The following is a 23,177-nucleotide window of genomic DNA, read 5'->3' as shown; positions in this document are numbered from 1 at the left end:
AAGCCGCACAGCTTCGTATTGTAACACATTAATTTAGTTAGAGCAGGGCTGCAGCTGTGTAATACAACCATTGCCCGTCACCTGACATGTGTACGTGGTCACTATGAGGTTGCTGGCACTGCACTAATGAATGCCGGCACTGAAGACAGAACACGGCGGGCGCACTGCAAAACATCCTCATGTTCGGTCTTTAGTGCCGACGCTCATCAGTGAAGAACTGGCCACACGTGCACGCTTGTGGCCACGAGCAGGGCAATGGCTGTATTACACAGCCACAATCTAACAGAGAAACTCATCTCTGCCAGTGGTCCCTTGAATGCTGCGATCAAAGCAGACTGCAGTATTCAAGGGGAAAAGGAGACCGGGCATGCCCCTTGGATCATGTCACAGGGATGTGATGTACCATATATGGGCAGACAGCCCAGGGTCCATTGAAGGACCCTGGGGTTGTCTGACCAGATTTCCTGTTGGGGAATACTTAATACACAGGCAGTTAAGGCACCGATTACATATGCCAGTAGATTAAAGTTTGAAAATAAGTAAATAAATGTTCACAAAAAAATAATAATTTAACATTAATTTCATATAGTCACACCCATAATAACCTGCACAACAAATTTATAGCGTAATTTAGGTGTACGCTGTAAAAAAAGAAAAAAAATTTGCATTCTTTCACCTAGTGTGAGGCACAATGTGTTAAGAATGTATTACCTCCATGTGCCTCACATTAATAGTAATTAACCCCATCATGTACATGAACACAATGATGTCCATTACAACTGAGAAACTAGATGGGGTTAATTACTAATGTGCAGCCCATGTAAGGTCAAAATTTATCACACAATGGAAACCGTTTACTCCCATTATAGAGTACAGGAATATGGTCAGTTAAAAAAAAGTCCTACATTTTGCAGGTTATTTCTACAGCCCACCTTCCCGTAAATTTACAGGAAGGTGTTCGTGGGCAATAGAAAATGGTTCAGTACTGTGAGCTGCAATTACAGGGCATCACTGCGGATCAAAGTTAGTCATGTGCATAACAGAGGGGTGATTTTAAAATGCCATAGCACTTTGTCCTGGCTGTTAATTTGTGTGGTCTACCACTTCGTGCCTTAGCGGTTACTTAGACCCTTCCACTGCACAACAGCAATTACAAATGACCTGGGCAAAATGTATACAGATCCGTTAAATAAATATTTTTTCCGACCTTGACAGATGTTGGGAGGACATCAGTATCTGAGCAAATTTGAATCCACAAGTTCTGAATCAGGTGCAAGATCAAACAGGGCGTGATGTGACTCAGTGGGATGGAGCCCTCTGTTTTAGTGCCTTATTCAATAGATCATTTTACCACCACTTAAGCAGATCAGATGAATTTCAGATGCAAAACTGGCATGAGGGACCCAAATACTTACGGTACATGGTAGGTTAGTACCTTCAGAACAAACTGTATGTAAGCCCTTAATTCCAACAGCATTTGTCAGACAGCATGTCTGATTTATCACAAGCACATGTACGCTTTCCTATAAGATTCCTTTCATTGTACAAGGTTATTAGGCTTCCAGCCTCCTAGTACCTGACATGCTCGTTTGTGCATCAGCATTCAGAACTTCCTGTGCAAGCAATAAATTACATGAAAATAACTCATGATACGTTTGCCAGACAACCAGGATATACAAAGGAGCTGTAAGATTTCAGACATGAAAATTCAAATCTACAATGTATATACCAATAATGAGGGAGTTCCGCTTCAAAGAGGACCTGTCCCTAGTTTATGAATACAAAAACAGGCCATACTTTCAGGAGGCAGCCAGGTCTTGTAAAGCTAGGAGACACTAGGGTGCCATTGGCTGCCGTGGCATGCAAGCCAGCCCACCTGATCTAATAGTATAGGTGTGACCAACAGGCTGTGATCAGTCAAGATATGCTACTGCGACCGACATGTTTGCAGCATTGGTTGTGTGCAGTGATAACACTGAGCAGCCACTCTCAAGATTAGTTGGAGTGGATATCACTAGCTTATTGTACCTAAGCAAAACATTTAGTATTTTCAGCATGAAATATACGGATACTAGCCAAATGGGAGGTAGCTGTTTTCTCTGTGGGCAGTGTATTTTTTTTTTCTGCATGACGCTGCCCAATCCGTGTCATACAGTTCTCTTCCTAGCCCAGTGTGATCTCATCTTCACTCGCAAGATCACGATGTGTCACCTCGGGCTGCAGGTCCTTCAACGCAGCATCTCAGCGCTCCTCCAGAAGACAGTCCCTGCATCGCCTCCAGCTGTGCCAGGACAACTCCTCCACAGCAGCAGTTGTTGTGACAGTCTTCCTAGAGGAGCGCTGAGTCGCTGTTTGAAGGACCTGCAGCCCGAAGCAACACATCGTGATCTCTCGGTTGAAGTAGAAATCACACAGGGCTGGGAAGAGGAGCAATGTATGATGCTGACTGGTCAGAGAAAATGAAGTTACCTCCCATTTGGCTACATTAGCAGATGAGAAAAGGTAACAACTTTGAAAATAAAACATTTTGGAACACAATTTATGCTCTAATTATTAGCATGACAGTGCCTTTTATATTAGTTAGGAGATGGGGCATTAATAAACTAGTGACAGATCCACCCTAAGTATCATGACAACACACTGGACGACAAAATACAATTTTTTTTATTTAAAAATTGGTCATGTTTATAAATAAAAAATAAATATTTTGATGAGAAAAAAAATATATATATATATATGAGCACATCAAGCTTAACAGGCGATTCAACTGGTTACTTTCACGTAACTGGGCCAAAATCCACTCCTATAAGTTATTTGAATTCCGATTTCAAATCTTCATATGCAGCTACCCGCTCCAGAATTACCTGTCAGACAAAGAATAGTTATATCGGTGTTAGGATATCAAATGGGGGGGGGGGGGGGCAGGCAAGTACAATAAGTGGTATTTTTAGGTGTCCAGCTCGATGTAATTAAATACCCATTACAAGTATCGCACACGGACCGGAGAATGGGTATACCTCCTAAACCGTGCAATGTGGTTGACAAGATCTGCTGTTTATACTGGATCGGTGGAGTTTAAACCTCGAGGACCCTCACAGATTAGAAGGGGGCTGCAATGCTGCTGCTCCTTGTGTCTACCTGTATGGTGGCGCTCATCAGCTGTGTTGGCAGTGCTGCAGTTCCCTTCATTCTTAGGATCAGGAGGGTGTCTAAGAGGTCAGATGCCCACCTGTCAGAAAGTGATGGCCCATCTTACCAAATATGTTATAATTCTAGGAGATGGAAAAACCCTCTTTAAAAAGAGTCTGTCACCACATTAGAAGTGCCCCATCTCTTACATAATCTGATCGGCGCTGTAATGTAGAAAGTGGTTTTCATTTTGAAAAACTATCTTTATGAGCAATTTTAGATTTATGCCAATTACTTTCTTAATGCCCAACTGGAAGTTTAACTTTTGAGCAAGTGTGCCTTGTAAAGAGAAGTGTATGACGCTGACCAATCAGCGTCATACACTTCTCTCCATTCATGTCCATTTGTACTCATGACCGCGTGATCTCACAAGATCTTGCTGTGCTGTCACATACACCCACATTAACTTTACTGAAGTGTCTTGAGTGAATAGACATTGCCTCCAGACAGGACGCGATGTCTATTCACACTCCTGACACGTCGGTAAAGTTTGTGGGACTTAATCACAGCACAGCGTGATCTCGCAAGATTACACTATGAATGACAGTGTGATTTCACGAGATCACGCTGTGCTGTGTAAGTCCCACACAAACGTTACCGAAGTGGTCAGCGTCATACACTTCTCTTTACAATGCCCACTTGGTCAAAATTAAAAACACCCAGTTGCTCATTAAGTAATTAGCATAAATCTAAAATTGCTCATAACTTGCTCAGAAATTATCTTTTTACAAAAAAAACAAAAAAACACTGTTATCTACATTACAGCGCCGATCAGATTATTGTAGGAGATGGGGCACTTATCTGGTGACAGAGCCCCTTTAACATTGCTTTAGTCATGGTCTGGACATTAAAATCTGAAGTTTATAACTTGTTTAAATTTAAGACTTTCCCATAATCCTGACTGGACCCCATCCCTCAAAACGGTCACCTAGGAAACCGCTCCCTAAATACATGTTATATAACATAATTGAGCAGGTCTGTCATAATAGATAGGGGTCCTTAACGATGGACCCCTATCAGACAACTAAGTTAAAAGAGGACCCGTCACCTCTCCTGAGAGGTCTGTTTTAGTAAAATAGATAAATTCCCCATGAAAACTTAGGAACATTCCTTAAAACTCTGTTGTGCAGTTTGTTATTTCTCTTAGAAATAAATGAATAAATTGACAACTTCTACCAGTTGGGAGAGGGGGGTTTCCCACCAGACAGACGATGTCCAATAATTTTTGACAGACTGTAGGAACAGACCCCTTTGACAAGAGGCATTTTAACACCCAGCTGTCATTTCTGTCATGACGTGTAAATTTAGAGAAATGGCACACTTAAAACAATATGTTCTAAAAATGTGTAACTTTAAGGGAATACAATAATTTACTAAAAACACACATGTCAGCAGAGATGACAGGTTCGCTTTAATATAAGTTTGTACAGTTCAGGTAAATCTTTCAAAAAGAAAGTTTGCGCTTAAATGGTATGCACACCTTTGAAGACATTTTTCTTAATTAAAATGGATCAATGTGATTGATGGAACTTAGTAATAATTTTTCATAAAATGTAATTACAACTTTAAGATACAGCTGCTTTGTATACAAAGCAGCTGTATCTAGCTCTGGAACATGTCCTGACCGTGAAAGTGGGTCCTGCGTGGTTCCACCTGTTATCAATCACATCTAAGTTAAGATCTTAGATGTGATCTATAACAGCTCGATCCTGCGACCCGCTTTCACTGAACCAGTGTCACTAACCGGACAAATACAGGTTTCAGCGCTAGATACAGCTACTATGTATACAAAGCAGCTGTATCTCAAAAAGTAACGATATAAAAACAAATATGCTGCCATGTCAATATTTACCTGTAACATCCTGTAAGGATCCCAGAAATGTGGACCACTTAGACATGCACGGAGTTTATGTCATTGGCTGAAACGTAGCTCAGTCTGGGCAGACTGCTTGTCCATTTTCAAACCACTGCTAGAATTCCAGCAAGAGAAAAACCATACTAAGAATCTTTAAGATGGTACGTTAGTAGAAGTATTTTTTTTTTTTTTTTTTTTAAAGTGAGAAATTACGGTTAATAGCTAAAACATCAACTAAACTGTAAGCTCATTCATCTGTTTTAAAGGAAAGAAAATAGGATCTTACCTACAGAGGTTTAACTTAGCACTACTTTGCTCTACCCCCTCAGCTTTCGTAGACATCCTTAATCTAGTGTAGCATAACTTTATCCAGAACTTTAGCCCAGTGTTAAAAGACTGAACTTAGAAGTCGCTCTCAAGGCTTCTCTTGTACTAGACCTGTGTCTCTGGGTTGAGTACCTCGCTGGAAATATCGCCTTTTACTTGCCATGGAAGAAGCAGCTGCATCTAAAAGATCTGAACAGGAGCTTCTCCTTGCAGAGATCCCCTTCGTTATCTAAATACTTTTCTCCTTATGACTTGCAAAACACAGACACTTAACAGAATGGCAACACAATACTCATTGCTATTCCTTTCCTTGTTGCAAGATAAACGCATACATCTAGAGACAAAATTTCCTTTCGAATTATTTTATTAAATGAAAGTGTACAACAGCTTAACTATACACACACTGAAAGTTAAAGGAAAAATAAAAAGTCTCATATTACACCATGATCCTGGCTAGTTTTAAACTGTTCAGAAATCTTAAAAAGTTTCACGTTACCTGTAACTTAAAAATTGAACATTATCAAAAAGGAATGCTGCTGCACTCTTTACAAAGACCACTACAAACAAACAATTAAAAACCTATTTAACTGTCTCAAAGGCATATTTTACAGTCCTTCCTCCATTGTAAGGTAATGTACTTAAATATATTCCAATCCATTCACAAAATGGCTCTCTGCATCTGCTCTGGTGTCTTCTGTCATATCACTGCATGTTCTATGCATGACTGAGATAATGACTCCTTAACTTTGTAATCTCGATAACCTGCCGCTGTGTTACCTCTGGGCTCTCATCCTCTCCTACTTATACAGTGAAGCCTGTTTCAACAGAAGTAAAGAGTAAAAAGAATAGGTTATGATATTGTCCATCTAGCCAGTTTAAAGACAATACTATCCTGATAAGCTTAGCCTGTAGCTAACTGAAGGTGTTTATATGAAAAAAAATAATTATGTATAGCTACAGTACCCAGTTATAAAGCTCACTTACCCAGAAGGAGTAGTCTGGAAACTAGTAACGATTCCTCCCTCCATATCCACCACTACTGCCTCCACTACCGCTTCCTGGACCATAGTTTCCTATAAAAATGTATTAGAACACACTTAACTTCCTCAAATCCATACTATATGAGCAGGAATAAAATGGCTAGTTTGTTCTAGTTAAAGTTGTATTAAAGTGGTTGTCTCAAGACAACTTTATTCATTAAGCCGATACAACGATTAACTGATCAGAGGCTCCAGCTTCTCTAAACTCCAGGTAAAGCTATGGCTGGTCATTCTGGTCATCCATGTAATGTATAGGTGGAACTCCCGTCAACATCCATACCGTAAATACTAAAAGTCTATATGAGACTACCTGTTCTAATATAGAGTCCATTCTCTAAAACAATCTGGCCACGGGTCATGTGTCATTCAAGTGACATTATGAACTGTGCTACCTTCACAACACTTCCAAAAACCTGGTGATATACTTGAAGTTATGGGATTTGTTGCGACTGTCTTCCACATCAAAGCACACCATGCAGAAAATATTTATAATTGCTCCCAAATTCTAATCATTTAGCGCTTACCACCACCACCGTATGGTCCTCCTCCTCCACCACCCATGCTCCTGCTGCCGCCAAAGTTACCACCACTTTTCATTGGACCATAATTCGAAGACTGTTGGTTGTAGTTCCCAAACTCATTGTAGTTTCCACCACCATAGTTCCCTAAGGCAACAAGTAAATTTTAAGCACAAGCTAAATTTGCAATGACAACGTTAAAGGGGTTTTCCACATTCTGACAACTGATTATCTATCCACCGGATAGGTCATGAGTATATGATCGGTGCGGGACCGACACCCCGCACCGATCAGTTGCTGCCTCCAGGCATTGGACAAAATTGCCAGAAGATGGCTCCGGCCAAAGAATAGCGGCCGAACCGCAGTACTGCTCCTAGTCAAGTGAATAGGAACCGAGCTGCAGTTCTGCCAAACAGCTGCTATGCAGTGGTCGGGACAAGCTGCTTCTGGCTCCAACTACTGCATACAGTTCAAATCTTCCAATGCCAGGAGGCAGCCGGATCGGTGCGGGGTCCGAGTGTCGGACCCGCACCAATCATATACTCATGACCTATCCGGTGGATAGGTCATCAGTTGTTAGAATGTGGAAACCCCCTTTAATAAGTACTCCACACTACCTCCCCCGTAGTTGTCGTATCCTCCGCCATATCCACCACCTTGGTTGCCATAGCCTGGACCACCTCCATATCCACCTCGTACACCAGCACCACCACCGCCGCCGCCGCCGCCACCACCTCCACCATAACCTGGTCCGCCACCAAAGTTTCCACCTGTGTGAATATAAAATTTAAATGTTAGTTCGTAAATAAAAGCATACCAGACTTTGAATTACACAGGAGGCAAGAGACTGAACGACAGACCAGGAATTACACGGACACCCTATTGATTTCAATGAGAAATGTGTTATGCTGTAGGGAAAGAAACACTAGCTGCTTGGTGTCTCCCCCTATGAATTTGCTAATCAATTGAGGGCGCAACAAAAAAAAGTGACTACAAAAGGAGACAACTGACAGTTAAGGGCTTTATGTACATTAGGAAGGCTAGAGGCAATTGTATCTGGTTTTAAAAAGAACCTTTCAGCTGCCCATACATGTGCAGCATGTAATAGGCAGGGCTTCACAAACTTACCATTTAGTTAGATAGAAGCGCCCCATTGACAGTTCAGGGGCTTATTTACATATCGGGTGCCAAATATAAAGGCACCGATATGCAAATAATGGAGGAAGTTAGAAAAATTTCAAGTGAGACAGTTTGTGAAGCCCTGCCTATTACATGACTGGGCAGGTGAAAGGTTTATAACGGTTTACCTCAGAACCCTCAAACAATTATGTTCAGAGTTTTTTGGTGCCGATTTTGACGTGGACACCTAGTCAGAATCAGCACCAAAAATGCCTGAAATGGCCTCTTATTGATTTCAATGGGAGGCGTTTCCCCCAAGGTGAGTTTTAGCTACTCGCGGCAGTAAAGGGTGTCAGGTCCTTCCTAGCCACGGTTTTGCATCTGACCTCCAATTGAATTCAATGGAAGGCATAAAAGCATTTTCAGGACGGTTTTTGCCCACGGTACTCAATGTCCGTGGGTGCAGAATGCCACGAAAAACGCAGCAAAGAGAAAAAAAAAAAAGTGCAGGCAAGTCCAAATCTGAAGGAATTTTGAGGCAGATTTTTTTTCTGCCTGCAAAATACTCAGTGTGAACTAGGCCTTAGTGGTTATTCGGTTTAGAAGACCACAGTTCAAATCTCAGTGTGGCCCTTTGCTGGTATAGACCTCGTTCACATCTGCAACGGAGCCTTCGGTCACAGTTCTGGCAGAGATTACCGGAGACAATAGCGCCTTGCTGTGCCATGTTCTCTGGTAAAATCATGGGACGAACTGACAGAACCTGTTAAAAGTCAGTGGGTTCTGTTGGCGCCGGCGTCAGTTGTGCAACAGAACCATTGCTTCCATTATTAACTTGTTCTGCTCCTTTGACACAGAAGTGAACAAGTCGACAGGAGGGAACATAGCCTTACTTTAGAGAGCATGCTCTGCCATGATGCACAATGGCAAACATGTTAAGACCATCCTCAAGAGACTTGTTAAACATTAAAGAATTGCACTTAATGGGGTTTTCCATGACCAGCCAACTGATGACTTATCCACAGGACAGGTCATCAGTATAGTATAGACACCGCACCGATGTTTTGAACGGTATTGTAGTAGTTTGAGCCAGAAGCAGATGGCTCCGGTCATGGAATAGCAGCCAAGCGGCAGCTCTGTAGAATGGCCGCTACGCAGCGGTCTGAGCCATCTGCCACCGGCTTTACTGGTCAAAATATCCGGCACCTGGAGGCAGACAGAACGGCTGATCGATGTGGGGTCCGGGTGTCGTACCAGCACTGATCATAGGTTTATGACCAATCCTGTGGATAAGGTCAGTTGTCCGGTCATGGAAAACCCCTTTAACTGTTCTAGTGAAAGCAATAGACTTTCTTGATCTAGCAATATAGGTTGTCTTGTTAGATATAAAAATATTCCCTAAGGCTATATTCTTCTGTATAATTCTTGATACCGCCAACAAAAAGTTTCCAGGCATCAGCATTTATCATGCACAGAGCAGTAAAACGGCCATGTACACAAAGCGCAAGCGATTGAAAAGCTTCTCAAAACCTTACGTTTGGAGATTGACCCAAAAAAGAAACCTACCTCCTTGACCACCACCACCACCATATCCATTGTATCCGTCACCATATCCTCGGCCACCACCATAGCCATCTGTTAAAAGATAAGATAAGTTGCTTTTAGTTGGAGGTATCCTTTTAAGGGTATGTTCACACTGAGTGTTTTCAGGCGTATTTCAGGGCATTTACACCTCAAACACCTGAAAAAACTGGAAGCAGACTGCCTCCAAACATCTGCCCATTGATTTCAGTGGGAAATATGGTGCTCTGTTCGGACGGGGCCTCGTTTTCCAAAAACTGCACGTAAAAAGACGCCCGCGAAAAGGTGCATGTCACTTGACGTTTTTGGAGCAGTTTTTCATGGACTATAGAACAGCTCCAAAACGGCTGTCAGACGCCGTGAATATCATGAGCTTGATTAAAAAACGCCTGAAAATCAGGAGCAGTTTTCCCTTGAAAACAGCTCTGTATTTTCAGATGTTTTTTATTTTGTGTGCACATACCCTTAGAGGATCTTTTAACAAAATCTCACAATACAAACTGCATACGTTAAATAGATCTTATGAGACTGATATTTGAAAAAAAAAAAAAAAAGATACAGCTGCTCTGGAATGGATTTTCGAAACGTTTTGTTCGATATAAAATTAGAGGTATGAATTACATGCATGAAGTAATCTGAATCTCCTCCCACCTAGAGCTTACAAGCTTTTATCAGTTTCCCTCCTCCCCCACACACACACACATGCTAAGTGCAAGCTGCAGTCATCCTGGCTCCGCAGTGAGCCCAGCTTCCAGCAGCAGTTTTAGGTCGGGATCCCATATAGAGTAAACGTTGCAGAATTCGGTGTGGAAATTTCACAGCATTTTCCGTAGCAGCAAAGTAGATGCAATTTTGAAAACCTAATGCCCACACTGCAGAAAAAAAAAAAAATGCAGCGAAAACTTTCAGAAATTGACCTGCATTGTGGAATTTACATTATAGCAGGTCAATTTAGGCTGCATTTGTCTTTTTTGTTATGGGATTTCCCCAGTCAATTCAATGGGGGTGCAAAACCTGCAACAAAATCCAAGTGTTGCGACTTACAGCAGAATTGCAGCGATTCCCCTGCAAATCAGAAGTCTATACTTACCCAGAACCCCCTGCTTCTCTACAGTCCAGCCTCCTGGAATGACGTTTAATCCCATGTGACCGCTGAAGCCAATCACAGGCTGCAGTGTCATCCAGGGAGGCAGGACGTCAAAGGAGGGACGTGTCACCTCAACAGCCACAGTAAGTATAAATTGTCCTCCCACCTACGCGGCTTTCCAAAGCGTGAACTCTGGCAGCCGAACTCGGCCTAAGGCCTCATTCACACGACAGGGTCCGAGTGTCAGCCGGGAAAATCGGCCGTTTTTCCCGGCCGGTTTGCATCCGTTTTGCATCCGTTCCGATTCCGTTACGGGCCGAGTTGCCGTTTTTACTGGCCGATTTGAATCTGTTTTTTTCCCTGTCAGTTTTAAAATCGGATGAATTTCATTTAAAATTTGTTGCCACACACAGCCCTTTGTAGATAATGCCACAGCCCCCCTGGTAGGTAATGCCACCCAGCCCCCTGCAGGCGATGCCACCCAGCCCCCTGCAGGCGATGCCACCCAGCCCCCTGCAGGCGATGCCACACAGCCCCCTGCAGGCGATGCCACACAGCCCCCTGCAGGCGATGCCACACAGCCCCCTGCAGGCGATGCCACACAGCCCCCTGCAGGCGATGCCACACAGCCCCCTGCAGGCGATGCCACACAGCCCCCTGCAGGCGATGCCACACAGCCCCCTGCAGGCGATGCCACACAGCCCCCTGCAGGCGATGCCACACAGCCCCCTGCAGGCGATGCCACCCAGTCCCCTGCAGGCGATGCCACACAGCCCCCTGTAGGTAATGCCACCAAGCCCCCTGTAGGTAATGCCACCAAGCCCCCTGTAGGTAATGCCACCAAGCCCCCTGTAGGTAATGCCACCAAGCCCCCTGTAGGCGATGCCACACAGCCACCTGTAGGCGATGCCACACAGCCACCTGTAGGCGATGCCACACAGCCACCTGTAGGCGATGCCACACAGCCCCCTGTAGGCGATGCCACACAGCCCCCTGTAGGCGATGCCACACAGCCCCCTGTAGGCGATGCCACACAGCCCCCTGTAGGCGATGCCACCCTGCCCCCTGTAGGCGATGCCACCCTGCCCCTGTAGGCGATGCCACCCTGCCCCCTGTAGGAGATGCCACCCACCCTGCCCCCTGCAGGTGATGCCACCCAGTCCCCTGTAGGTTGCACCCATCCCCCCCCCCCCTTTCCAGGAGAAGTCACTGACTTCAATGTCCATATATGGACAGTGTAGTCACTGACTTCTCCTGAAGAGGAATTCCCTGCCACAGGTCGGGAATTCCGCTTCAGAAGTGAGTGACGTCACTGTGCCCATATATGAACAGTGCAGTCACTCACTTCTCCTGTAGCGGCATCCCCGGCCATAGAGTCGGGGATTCCGCTGCAGAAGTGCGTGACTTTGCTGTGTCCATATATGGACAGTGTAGTCACTCACTTCTCCTGTAGCGGCATCCCCGGCCATAGAGTCGGGGATTCCGCTGCAGAAGTGCGTGACTTCGCTGTGTCCATATATGGACAGTGTAGTCACACACTTCTCCTGTAGCGGCATCCCCGGCCATAGAGTCGGGGATTCCGCTGCAGAAGTGCGTGACTTCGCTGTGTCCATATATGGACAGTGTAGTCACGCACTTCTCCTGTAGCGGAATCCCCAATCCCCAGCCGGGGATTGGGGATTCCGACTCCTACAGCGAGCAATAAAAGATCCTCCTCCTCACATGCACTCTGCACTGTGAGGAGAGAGAGTGCGCGAGCGACGGCAGACCCGGCCATCACTCGGGACACATTCCGGTGATGGCCGTGTATTTCCCGGCCCCATAGACTTCTATGGGAGCCGGGCGGCCGGGCACCCGGCTGAAAATAGAGCATGTCCTATTTTTTGACGGGCGGTTTTCCCGGCCGTCAAAAAATCGGTCGTGTGAATAGCCCCATTAGGGGTCTATTATTCCTAATGCAGCCGGGTGCCGGCCGATTTATGAACGGCCGGCACCCGGCCGGGAATCCCTGTCGTGTGAATCCCGCCTAAGTGAGATTACAGCTTTTAACTCCATCTGCTGCTTTATATTTCTGCAGAGCCAGGGAGACTGCATCTTGTACCGAGCATGTGTGTGTTTCAGCATGGTGCAGGGCAGGGCCACTGATAAAAGCTTTTAAGCTTAAGGCCTGATTCACACAAACGTGATAAACGTCCGTGGGATGGCCGTTGAAAACGTGGCCGTCCCACAAACTTATGTAATTCAACGCGGCCGTTCACACAGCCGTTGTTTCAACAGACAGTGTGTGAAGGGTCAGTGTCCACATGTCCGTTCTTTTCACGCATCACTCCATAGACTCCACTATGGGGGATGCGTGACATCGCGTCCTGCAGCGCTGAGCACGGATGCAACTTGGACGTGAAAAAAGGCAGTTTATCACGTCTGAGATGCGCAGCGCTTGTGTGAATCAGGCCTATGGTTCACACTGAGTTTATTGCAAGCAGAAAATTCTGCCTCAAAACTCAGTTTTTTTGCTCGCGTCCGTTTAGCGCCACAGGCAAAAACGCCACAAAATACGCTCTGCCGCATGTTAAACGCTCGCGGGGAAAAAAACACCACGTCCGCCTCCCATTGAAATCAATGGGAGGCATTTTCAGCCGTTTTTTGGCACGTTTCCACGTCAAAACTGTGCAAACTGGGCCTAAGGTGGGAGGAGATTGAATTACTTCATGCATATACTTGGCCTCAAAATAATATGCGCTAATTTTAATATCTGGCAGGATTATACCGCCATTCTTACATGGATATTAAGTTAGATAATAAGTACACCATCAGGTCCAAGATCTATTTAATAATGTATGCAGTTTGTATTGGGAGATCTGGTGGCAGATCCTCTTGATGCTAAATATCGAAGGCCCATAGCCTTCATCTAGTGGCATCTCAAACTAACTAATTTAGAAAAGCGCTAGACAACCACCCAACTGCCACATACAATATTTAAACGTATGACGAACTTCGGACATGTCACTATGATATGTCAGAAGTCTGGCTTGGTGGGGTCTGAGCACTGAACCCCCCCAATCACTAGAACGAAGCAGCTGAAGCACTTGTGTGAATACTCAGCCGCTTCGTGTCTGTTCGGCTTTTTCCAGAAATAAATGTATTGGTGTACGGACTCAATAGAAAGCCTATGAGCCCGTACTCCGATACATCGGCTTACCGGAAAAAGCCGAACAGACACGAAGCGGCTGAGTATTCACACAAGTGCTTCAGCTGCTTCGTTCTAGCGATTGGTGGGGGTCTCTGTGCTCGCACCCCCACCAATCCAAACTTCTGACAAACGTTTAGAAAATATACACTATACTGAGCAATATATTCTCCAGTCTTAGAATTTGGCCAAAGCCTCCAAAAAATGGAAGTTGAACGCCTTCAAGCATCTGCCCATTGATTTAAATGGGAAAAACTGCATTACGTTCAGACAGGGCGTTTGCACGCGGCAGTTTAAAAAAAATGCCCATTAACCCCTTAGTGACCAGCCTATTTTAGGCCCCAATGACCAAGCTATTTTATTTGTTTTTCTATAGTCTCATTCAAAGAGCTATAACTTTTTTTTATTTTTCCGTCGACATAGCTGTATAAGGACTTGTTTTTTGCGGGATTAGTTGTACTTCTTAATAGCACCATTTTAGGGTACATATAATCTTTTATTAACTTTTATGGGGGGGGGGGGGGATTTATAAAAAAAAACAAAACTGAATTTCCACCATTGTGCTATGCGTTTTAAATTGACGCCGTTCACTGTGCGGCGTAAACATGTTACATTTATTCTATGGGTCGGTACGATTACGACGATACCAAATATGTAGGTTGTTTTTTTTTATGTTTTACGACTTTTGCACAATAACTTTTGAACTAAAATTATTTGTTTTTGCATCGTTGCTTTCCAAGAGCCATAATTTTTTTTATTTTTCTGTCAGTGAGTGATTTTTTTGGGGCTTGTTTTTTTGCGGGACGAGACATAGTTTTGATTGGTACTGTTTTGGGGTGTATGGGACTTATTGATTCATATTTATGACTTTGTTGGGGGGCAATGGGAAAAAATTGCAATTTCACCATTATTTCTGTTTTTTTTTTTACGGTGTTCATTTTGCGGTTTAAATGACATATTAACTTTATTAATTGAGTCATTACGGTCGCGGCGATACCATATATGTGTACTTTTATTTATTTTTACACTTACTAAATAAAACTATTTTATAGGAAAAAAAATTTTTTACTGTCATTTTTATTAATAATCTTTATTTCACATTAATTACATTTTTTTAGTCCCACTAGGGGACTTTACTATGCGATCTTCAGATCGCTGCTATAAGGCTTTGGTATACTTCGTATACCAGAGCATTATTGCCCGTCAGTGTAAATCTGACAGGCAATTAGACCGTGCCTCCGGCGCATCCTAATAGGCATACGTCCAGGGCAGACCTGGGGGCTTTTACCAGGCCCCCAACTGCCATGACACCCGATCGGAGACCCGCGATTGCATTTGCGGGCCGCTGACGTGTGACAGAGGGAGCTCACTCCCTCTAAACAAGTTAAATGCCGCGGTCGCTATTGGGCAGGAGCCTGACTGTCATCAGACAGCAGAGCCCCGGCTCAAGCCTGAACGGGACACTCGTGCAGGACTAAGACTGGGCCACCGTGAAATGGCGGCAGCCTAGCCTAGCCTAAGGCCCCTTAGCGACCACCGTGAAAAGGCGTATTGTGGTCACTAAAGGGTTAAAAAGTAGTGGATGTAAATTCTAGAGCAGTTTTTCATTGTGTCAATAGAAAAAAACGCTCAAAAACATTTGATGCTTTAGAAACGGTTGAGAGGCAGTTTTCCCTTGAAAACGGCTTCGTATTCTACAGCAGTTTTTAATTTAACATGTGAACATAGCCTTAAAGGATGTTAGTTTATTAATTCCCTATCACCTACCTAATCTATAAGGCACTGTGCTGCTGATAACTCGTGTGATTTGTTTAAAAAAAACAAAACACATTTTTGCAAAGTTACGAGCATTTTTCTAAATATGCCATTTTGGCTCTAATAGCCAAATAGGCGGGGACTCTAATCTGGGCGGTGTAATGTTTTCTGCATGACTGTCCAACAGTCATACAGCTTCTCCCCTTTCCTGCCCAGCAACAGAGTTATCTTATAGTATACAACTTCCATTCCCGGCTGTATTCAACTGGCAATATCTCCGATTGTGTCACAGCTAGAACTGCGATCCTGGTGTCATGAGAGATTAGAACCTCCTCTTCCACATGCCACTAGCGCTAGGTGGTCCACAGCACGAGATATGGCTGTTTGAAGTGATCCCCCTTCCCTCTAGAATGTGCATCATACAGTGTGAAGCCGCTTCATGCTGATAGGACAGAGTCAGAAGCTGTGAGGAAGCTCCACTTGAGGAGAATCGCTGCTGTTACCTCCCACTTGAATAATAAAGGCCTCATTTACATATTTAGAAAAAAAGCTCATAACTTAAAATACACATTGAGACAATTTTCACTAGCATCATTGTGACAGCACCCATTAGATTAGCTAGGAGATGGGGCATCACTAAACAGGTGAAGATTTGCTTCAATGTGCCAGGTGATTTGCCATGTACTATAGGTAAACTTTTCTAGAACCTTTCAGTAGACTAACATACCAGAACCCCCTCTGAAGTTGCTGCCAGGTCCTGGACCAAAGTTTCCACCACCGCCACGCGAGTCACCAAAACCAAAGTTACCTACAAGAATAAATAGAGATTTAGAACATTAAAAACTGCCAGTAAATGTTTACACACATGCCCAGGAGAACCTACCTCCCCGGCTACTCCTTGTGTTCTGCACTTCATGCATTTCTTGTCTTGACAAAGCCTTCCTTACTTCGGCATTGTGTCCATTTATGGTGTGGTACTTTTGCACTACAAGAAAATAAAAATCCTTTCAAGATTAGCACTCAATTATTCCATCATAGAGAGGTAAAAACCAATACAATAAGAGGAGCAAACAAGCAACTTACAGACAATTTTATCCACAGGATCATGGTCATCAAATGTCACAAAGCCAAAGCCCCTCTTTTTTCCAGATTGCTTATCTGTAATAACTTCAATGCTTTCAATTTTTCCATATTCTTCAAAATATTCCCTAAGGTGATGTTCATCTGTGTCTTCTTTGATACCGCCAACAAAAAGTTTCTTAACTGTAACATGGGCACCAGGCTTGGCAGATTCCTGGGAAAAGCACACTTGTGAGAAACAACTAAAACAGAAGGAAGTCACAAAATCAGAATGTGTATGATGGCGATTACCTCTCTGGCAACAGCACGCTTCGGCTCCACAACTCTTCCATCAATAGAATGTGGCCGGGAAGACATCGCATCATCAACTTCATTCATAGATGAGAAAGTCACAAACCCAAAACCCCTGGATCTTTTGCTTGAAGGGTCCCTCATAACCTAAGGAGAGTAGAAAGAAATAAGTAAAGGATATGAACTAATTAGAATGCATTATTATATCCGTGGATATTCTACGCAAGGTAACAAAGGGGTTTGCCAGACGATAAAAATTGACGGCCTATCCTCATGACAGGCCATTAATAGCAGGCCCCCTGCTGATCAGCGGTTTTGAAGGGGCTGCTTACTGAATCTTCGACACCTTTAGCAGCGATTCACAGGCATTGCAGCCTTCTCCCATTCACCACAATGGGAAGACTGCAATACCTTTGAATCGCCACTAAGTGAGTGTCAAACATGCAGTGACCTAGAAGAAATGAAGGGGGAGCAGCACCTTCAAGTCAGCTGATCAGCAGGGATCCCGGGAGTCTGACCCCGACCCATCAGCTATTGGCACCCTATCCTGAGGATAGGCCATTCATTTTTATTGGCTGGAAAACTCCTTTAAAGGGGGTTGTCCACTTCCAACAAATGGTTATTGAAGTTATACATTTTTACAACATACTTTCTGTATGAAAGGGCTTAAAGAGGCTCTTTTAGCACATTATAAGTGTCCTATCTCCTACATAATGTGATCAGCGCTGTAATGTAGAGAACAGCAGTGGTTTTTATTTTGAAAAACGATAAATTTTGACGGAGTTTAGACCTATTTTAGATTTATGCTAATTACTTTAATAGACAACTAGGCGTATTTTTAGTTTTTGACGAAGTGGGCGTTGTACAGAGAAGTCTATGATGCTGACTAATCAGCGTCATACACTTCTCTCCATTCATTTACACTGCAGATAGCGATATAGCTATATCGCCATCTGCAGCCTCATACACAAACACTAACATTACTGCAGTGTCTTGACAATGAATATACATCACTACCAGCCAGGACATGATGTTTACTCAGACATCGTGAGATCATGATGTGCTGTCACTTACTCACACATTAACGTTACTCAAGTGTCTTGAGCATGAATAGACATCGCTTCCAGCCAAAACACTATGTCTATTCACAATCCCAACACTTCTGTAAGTCCCACACAAATGTTACCGAACAGAGCTCACGCTGTGCTGTCATTAAGTCCCACTCAAAAGTTACCCAAGTGACGGGATTGTGAATAGACATCGCGTCCTGGCTGGATGAAAATGTCTTTTCACTCTCAAGACACTTCAGTAACGTTAATGTGTGAAGTGATAGCACATCGTGATCTCGCAAGATCACGATGTCTGGATTAGAGAGAAGTGTATGACGCGGATTGGTCAGCGCCATACACTTCTCTATACGACACCCACTTGGTCAAAAACTAAAAACACACCCAGTTGTCTATTAAGAGTCATCAGCATAAATATAAAAAAAAGTCATAACTCCATCAAAATTGATTGTTTCTCTAAATAAAAACCACTGTTTTCTACATTACAGCGCCGATCACATGTAGGAGATGGGGCACTTATGTGGTGACAGAGCCTCTAAGATTCTCAGGGCTTAACATTTCCGCTTGTTTAGTAGAAACATTTTGTTTACTTCCAGACAGTGGATAACAATTCCATCCATGGCCATATGATGGACACAGGTGCCGAGAAAGTTAGAAGACACCCCTGATACACAGTGTAACGAGCCGTGCACCTGTGTATCCGTCACATGACGATGGACAGAGTTTTATCCACGGGAAGTAAACAATGAAAGTTCCTACTGAATGACAACAAGCAGAGATCTTGAAAACCATGAGAAATACAGAGGGCATATTGAACAAATGTATGTATGTATGTATGTATGTATGTATGTATGTATGTATGTATGTATGTATGTATAAAAAAAATTAAGACAACCCCTTAAAAAAAAAAAGCATTTTTTTTGCAGCTGTAAATTTATTTCTTTATTTTTTAAAAGTGCATGGATGTAAACCCATTCACTATTCCCTTAGAAATTGCAGCATGCCCAGTGTGGGTCAAGCATCAGAAACCCCAGGTAAAGCCACAGCCAGCCTTGCCCCTGCAGGGGAAATGTAGCATTACAAGCCATTCTGTCACATGAAAACGTATACATGGACCACGCTAATAGATGGGGTGTTGGGCATACCCCCCCCAAATGACATCTATAACACCCTAGCACAGTATGTATTTCTCTACATGATTACTACGCATGTATCAGAGCCAGCAGCTCAGATAACCAGCCCTGTATAAGCGATCACAGCATAAACCCCCTGTGCAGTGTACGAGCTACAGATGATGGACACCACTCACCACACAGTCTGTCAGCTTCCCCCATTGTTCATAGTATTTTCGCAGGCTGTCCTCGGTTGTTTCAAAGCTAAGACCTCCGATGAACAATTTGCGGAATTGTTCCTTTTCCCTCTGCAGAGAAATAACCCCAATTACATATCTAAAACTGGTATTAAATATTTTTCGTTTTACAATATCTGGTCAGCAAGCACGAGTGAATAGTGAGAAGCACTTATCAAGCACACTAAGAAAAAAACCAAAAACTAGACATATGTGAAGGACGATAACCGCTTAATGTTCCAGCATCCTGATGAAGAATAACGGCCGCCATCACGGCTCATCTGCACAGGCGACAAGATGGCGGCGAAAGAAAAAAAAAAAAAAAAAAGGCGCCTTCATCTACACGGTTGCGGAGCAGAGACTACACAAGCGGCTCCTCCATATGAACGGTCCCGAATACGCTCACTGCGCCACTATAGCTCCGTTTCTGCGACATTTAATACGCTACCGGCTCCGTGCTCATTCTGGTACCTCACACACCAAAAGGCTCGAACCAAACTGACGTACCAAAGCAACAACCACACTCGCCGGAGTGATTTCTTACCTCCATGATTAACTGGACACTCAGAAAGCCGGATATAAATAAGAAATAAAAAATAAATTATACAGTTAAACGACGTAACCGCCTCTCCCAAACGAGAGCTCAGCGCTAATGGCGACCGGCGAAGCCTCCTTCGAGAACTTTCTCTAGCCGGCGGTTCGCCACGCCCACAAACGTCACGAAGTTGCGTGGGCATAACCAATAACGAGCGACGGGCTGTCCCGGAGACAAGGGCACTGGGCGTGGCTTCATCGCTCTTTTTCTGGAATACGAGAACAGCAGGAGTCGCGTAGTTTCCGTAAAACGGTGGGTGGTAAATGGAGGTTGGGCGTCTTATTACCGCTGGGTGTTTTGTGAATTAGGTTCCGCCCTAACGAAACAGAAGACCGGTCGATGCTAGTACGTGGGGGAAGGTGGGATTCGAGGAAGACAAGGAATGGTGTTTTTTTTGGCGTCCATTGTTTTATAGTGGAAAATGTGAAATTTCTATTAAAATTAATAAAAATGTGCACTATTAATAATATGTCGTATTGTATTTACTCGTGGCGTCACATTACAGTCAGACTTTATTTTCTATGATGGAAAACGTATTTCTGATATGAATAGGTACAGATATCAGTCTTTATTTCTGCAGCGCCTTCATATTCCGCAGCACTTTACAATTCTGGGGGTACATCGTACAGACAATATCAGACATTACACAGTGACAAAACTCATTTACAATTCAAACAAGAGGAGTGAGGACCTTGATCTCAAGAGCTTACAATCTATGATTCCAGGAATCACTTACATAGTCGCAGTTATCAACAACGTCAATGATCATTTCCATGAGGCGTCATTCGTAAATACGGACAGAACAATACGTATTCCGTCCGCACTTCTCTCCAGATGTCAGTACACTTGTGTGAATGAGACCTAATGCTAATTCATTTTGCTACTGATAAATCAATTTGCATAAGTGATAATGTATTGATTAGTAAGGGCAAGTACACACGGAGCGTCCAAAACAATGCCCACATGTCATGGCGAATGGCCGCACAATTTTGCCATTAATCGCACAGCCATTTGCCACTGCATGTGGCTGCCGCTCCGTCTGATCTCACACTAACAATAGGCACGCAGGTTAGGCTTCGTTCACATCTGACATCACATCTAGAGCTCCGTTCCGTCTGAGCTTTCAGTCGGAACGGAGCCCTGACAGACACCATTTCCATCACCATTGATTTCAATGGAAACGGATCTGCACCGGATCCGTCACCATTGAAATCAATGGTGATGGAAACCTATGGTTTCCGTTTGTGTCTGTCAGGGCTCCGTTCCATTATTTGCACAGATTCTCATTTTAGACTCTCTGGGGCACAAATCACCGCTCTTGAGACACGGCATTAGTGCGAATTCACCTAATTATGGAGGTTTGTAATGATATCAAGTTACTTTCAACTTTTCTCTCCATAGGGTAACATTAAAATTGCAGCAAGTTCACAGTTTTAGGGTATGTTCACACGAGGTCATTACGTCCGTAATTGACGGACGTATTTCGGCCGCAAGTACCGGACCGAACACAGTGCAGGGAGCCGGGCTCCTAGCATCATAGTTATGTACGATGCTAGGAGTCCCTGCCTCTCCGTGGAACTACTGTCCCGTACTGAAAACATGATTACAGTACGGGACAGTTGTCCTGCAGCGAGGCAGGGACTCCTAGCATCGTACGTAACTATGATGCTAGGAGCCCGGCTCCCTGCAGTGTGTTCGGTCCGGGACTTGCGGCCGAAATACCTCTGTCAATTACGGACGTAATGACCTCGTGTGAACATACCCTTACCGTGAATCGTGCAGATCCCCAAGTTACCGAGCCAGTACCTTATACACACTAGATATGTGTCTACATTACATTCTGCCATACACATAAGATAGCTGTCTCCAACAACTATATCCTCCGTATACTCAGATCGGATGAGAGGTCACGTATATTATAATGGCTCATGTCACTCCATGAACTTTTATACAATATGCCTGATGTTGGGGGACAGTCAGGATCAGATTATCTTGGGATCAGCCAACATTTACCTTATGTGTGTGGCCAGCTTTACTCAAGGTACAATGACAATATAATATAAAAAAAGAACATCCAAAAAGCCCCCTAACATCTTCTGTCAGGGGAAAAGTGACAAATAAATCACTCTGGGGTGGAGGGGGGGGGGGGGGGCGCGTCCTCCTAATAAATACACTGGACTCATAATTATTCTTTAATCGCTCCTATTAGCCAAATGGCACAATCATTTTTTGTGTGGTTTCGGCTAATAGGAGAATAGACCCGTCCCTGTATTATGCTGCCCTTATCTAGGGCAGTATTATCAGCTGACAGATCCAGTTAATGGGACAGTGAACAAACTGAAACCTATCGACAATCAGACATTTTCCAAGTTCCCTCATGATCTTAGGCAGGGTTTGCACGTTGCGGTAGATCATAGATCGGGGTGTTTTTTTTTTTAAATGGCTCAAGGTAAAAGCAATTTCATTGTTAATGGCCGCACAGAAAACGGCTGTTTAGCTGCAAAACCGCGTGGCCGATAACAAAGTGCTTTTACCTGCAGGGAATTTGAAACCCATGTCAATATACATGTCGGCATGATTTCAGATGCGCGGCAGGCACACCTTGGTCACGCTCCGTCCGCAAAGTGAGAACCCAGCCGAAAGGGGGTTTTACACTGGGCAATTATTGTGAAACGATCGCGCGCTGCCGACATCATAATGTATGGGGAAGAATGATCGGAGTTACGACCGCTTGTCCCCATACGTAGCTACCTGCGACAGGAGCAAACAAGCGCCGATCAACGAACTGTCTCGTTGATCGGCGCTCACTGCATCGGCCAAAACCGGCCGATGTAATAAGGCCTTAAGGCTACATTTACACTAAGTGTAATTGCTGCAGAATTTCTGTCCAGATTTGCAGGTGGAAAACCCGCAGTGAATCACAGTAGCAGCAAAGTAGATGAGATTTAATTGAAATTGACCTTTGGTGCAGATTTTCTAATTAGTTGCATGTCAATTTTTACTGCAGAATGATTGCGTATTTGTGGCAAAATGTCAACTGTTGTGATTTCTCCTGTGGAAAAGCTATGACTCCGCAGCAAAAATTGCAAGTAGGAAAATTAAAAATGGCCATTTTCGACTTAAAAAAAAAAAAAAAAG

General features: G+C 43.9%; 1 protein-coding gene across 1 annotated transcript; it reads right to left on the bottom strand.

Moving 5' to 3' along the window:
- Window positions 1–5,717: 5,717 nt before the first annotated feature.
- Window positions 5,718–20,147, bottom strand: HNRNPA2B1 (heterogeneous nuclear ribonucleoprotein A2/B1). The gene is made up of 11 exons (XM_075827269.1): window positions 19,989–20,147; window positions 19,406–19,516; window positions 17,030–17,176; window positions 16,742–16,952; window positions 16,542–16,643; window positions 16,386–16,466; window positions 9,615–9,683; window positions 7,547–7,699; window positions 6,936–7,076; window positions 6,356–6,444; window positions 5,718–6,186 (listed from the first exon to the last, which is right to left on the bottom strand). Exons 1-10 carry the CDS (start codon window positions 19,992–19,994, stop codon window positions 6,377–6,379), a joined length of 1,089 nt encoding a protein of 362 aa, XP_075683384.1. The 5' UTR covers window positions 19,995–20,147; the 3' UTR covers window positions 5,718–6,186; window positions 6,356–6,376.
- Between the last annotated feature and the right edge of the window lie 3,030 nt (window positions 20,148–23,177).

This window comes from Rhinoderma darwinii, chromosome 5 (assembly GCF_050947455.1).
Source record: "Rhinoderma darwinii isolate aRhiDar2 chromosome 5, aRhiDar2.hap1, whole genome shotgun sequence".
NCBI classification, from domain to species: Eukaryota; Metazoa; Chordata; class Amphibia; order Anura; family Rhinodermatidae; genus Rhinoderma; species Rhinoderma darwinii.
Note: the sequence above shows the minus strand (reverse complement) of the source record. Positions and strands in the feature narration are given on the sequence as shown.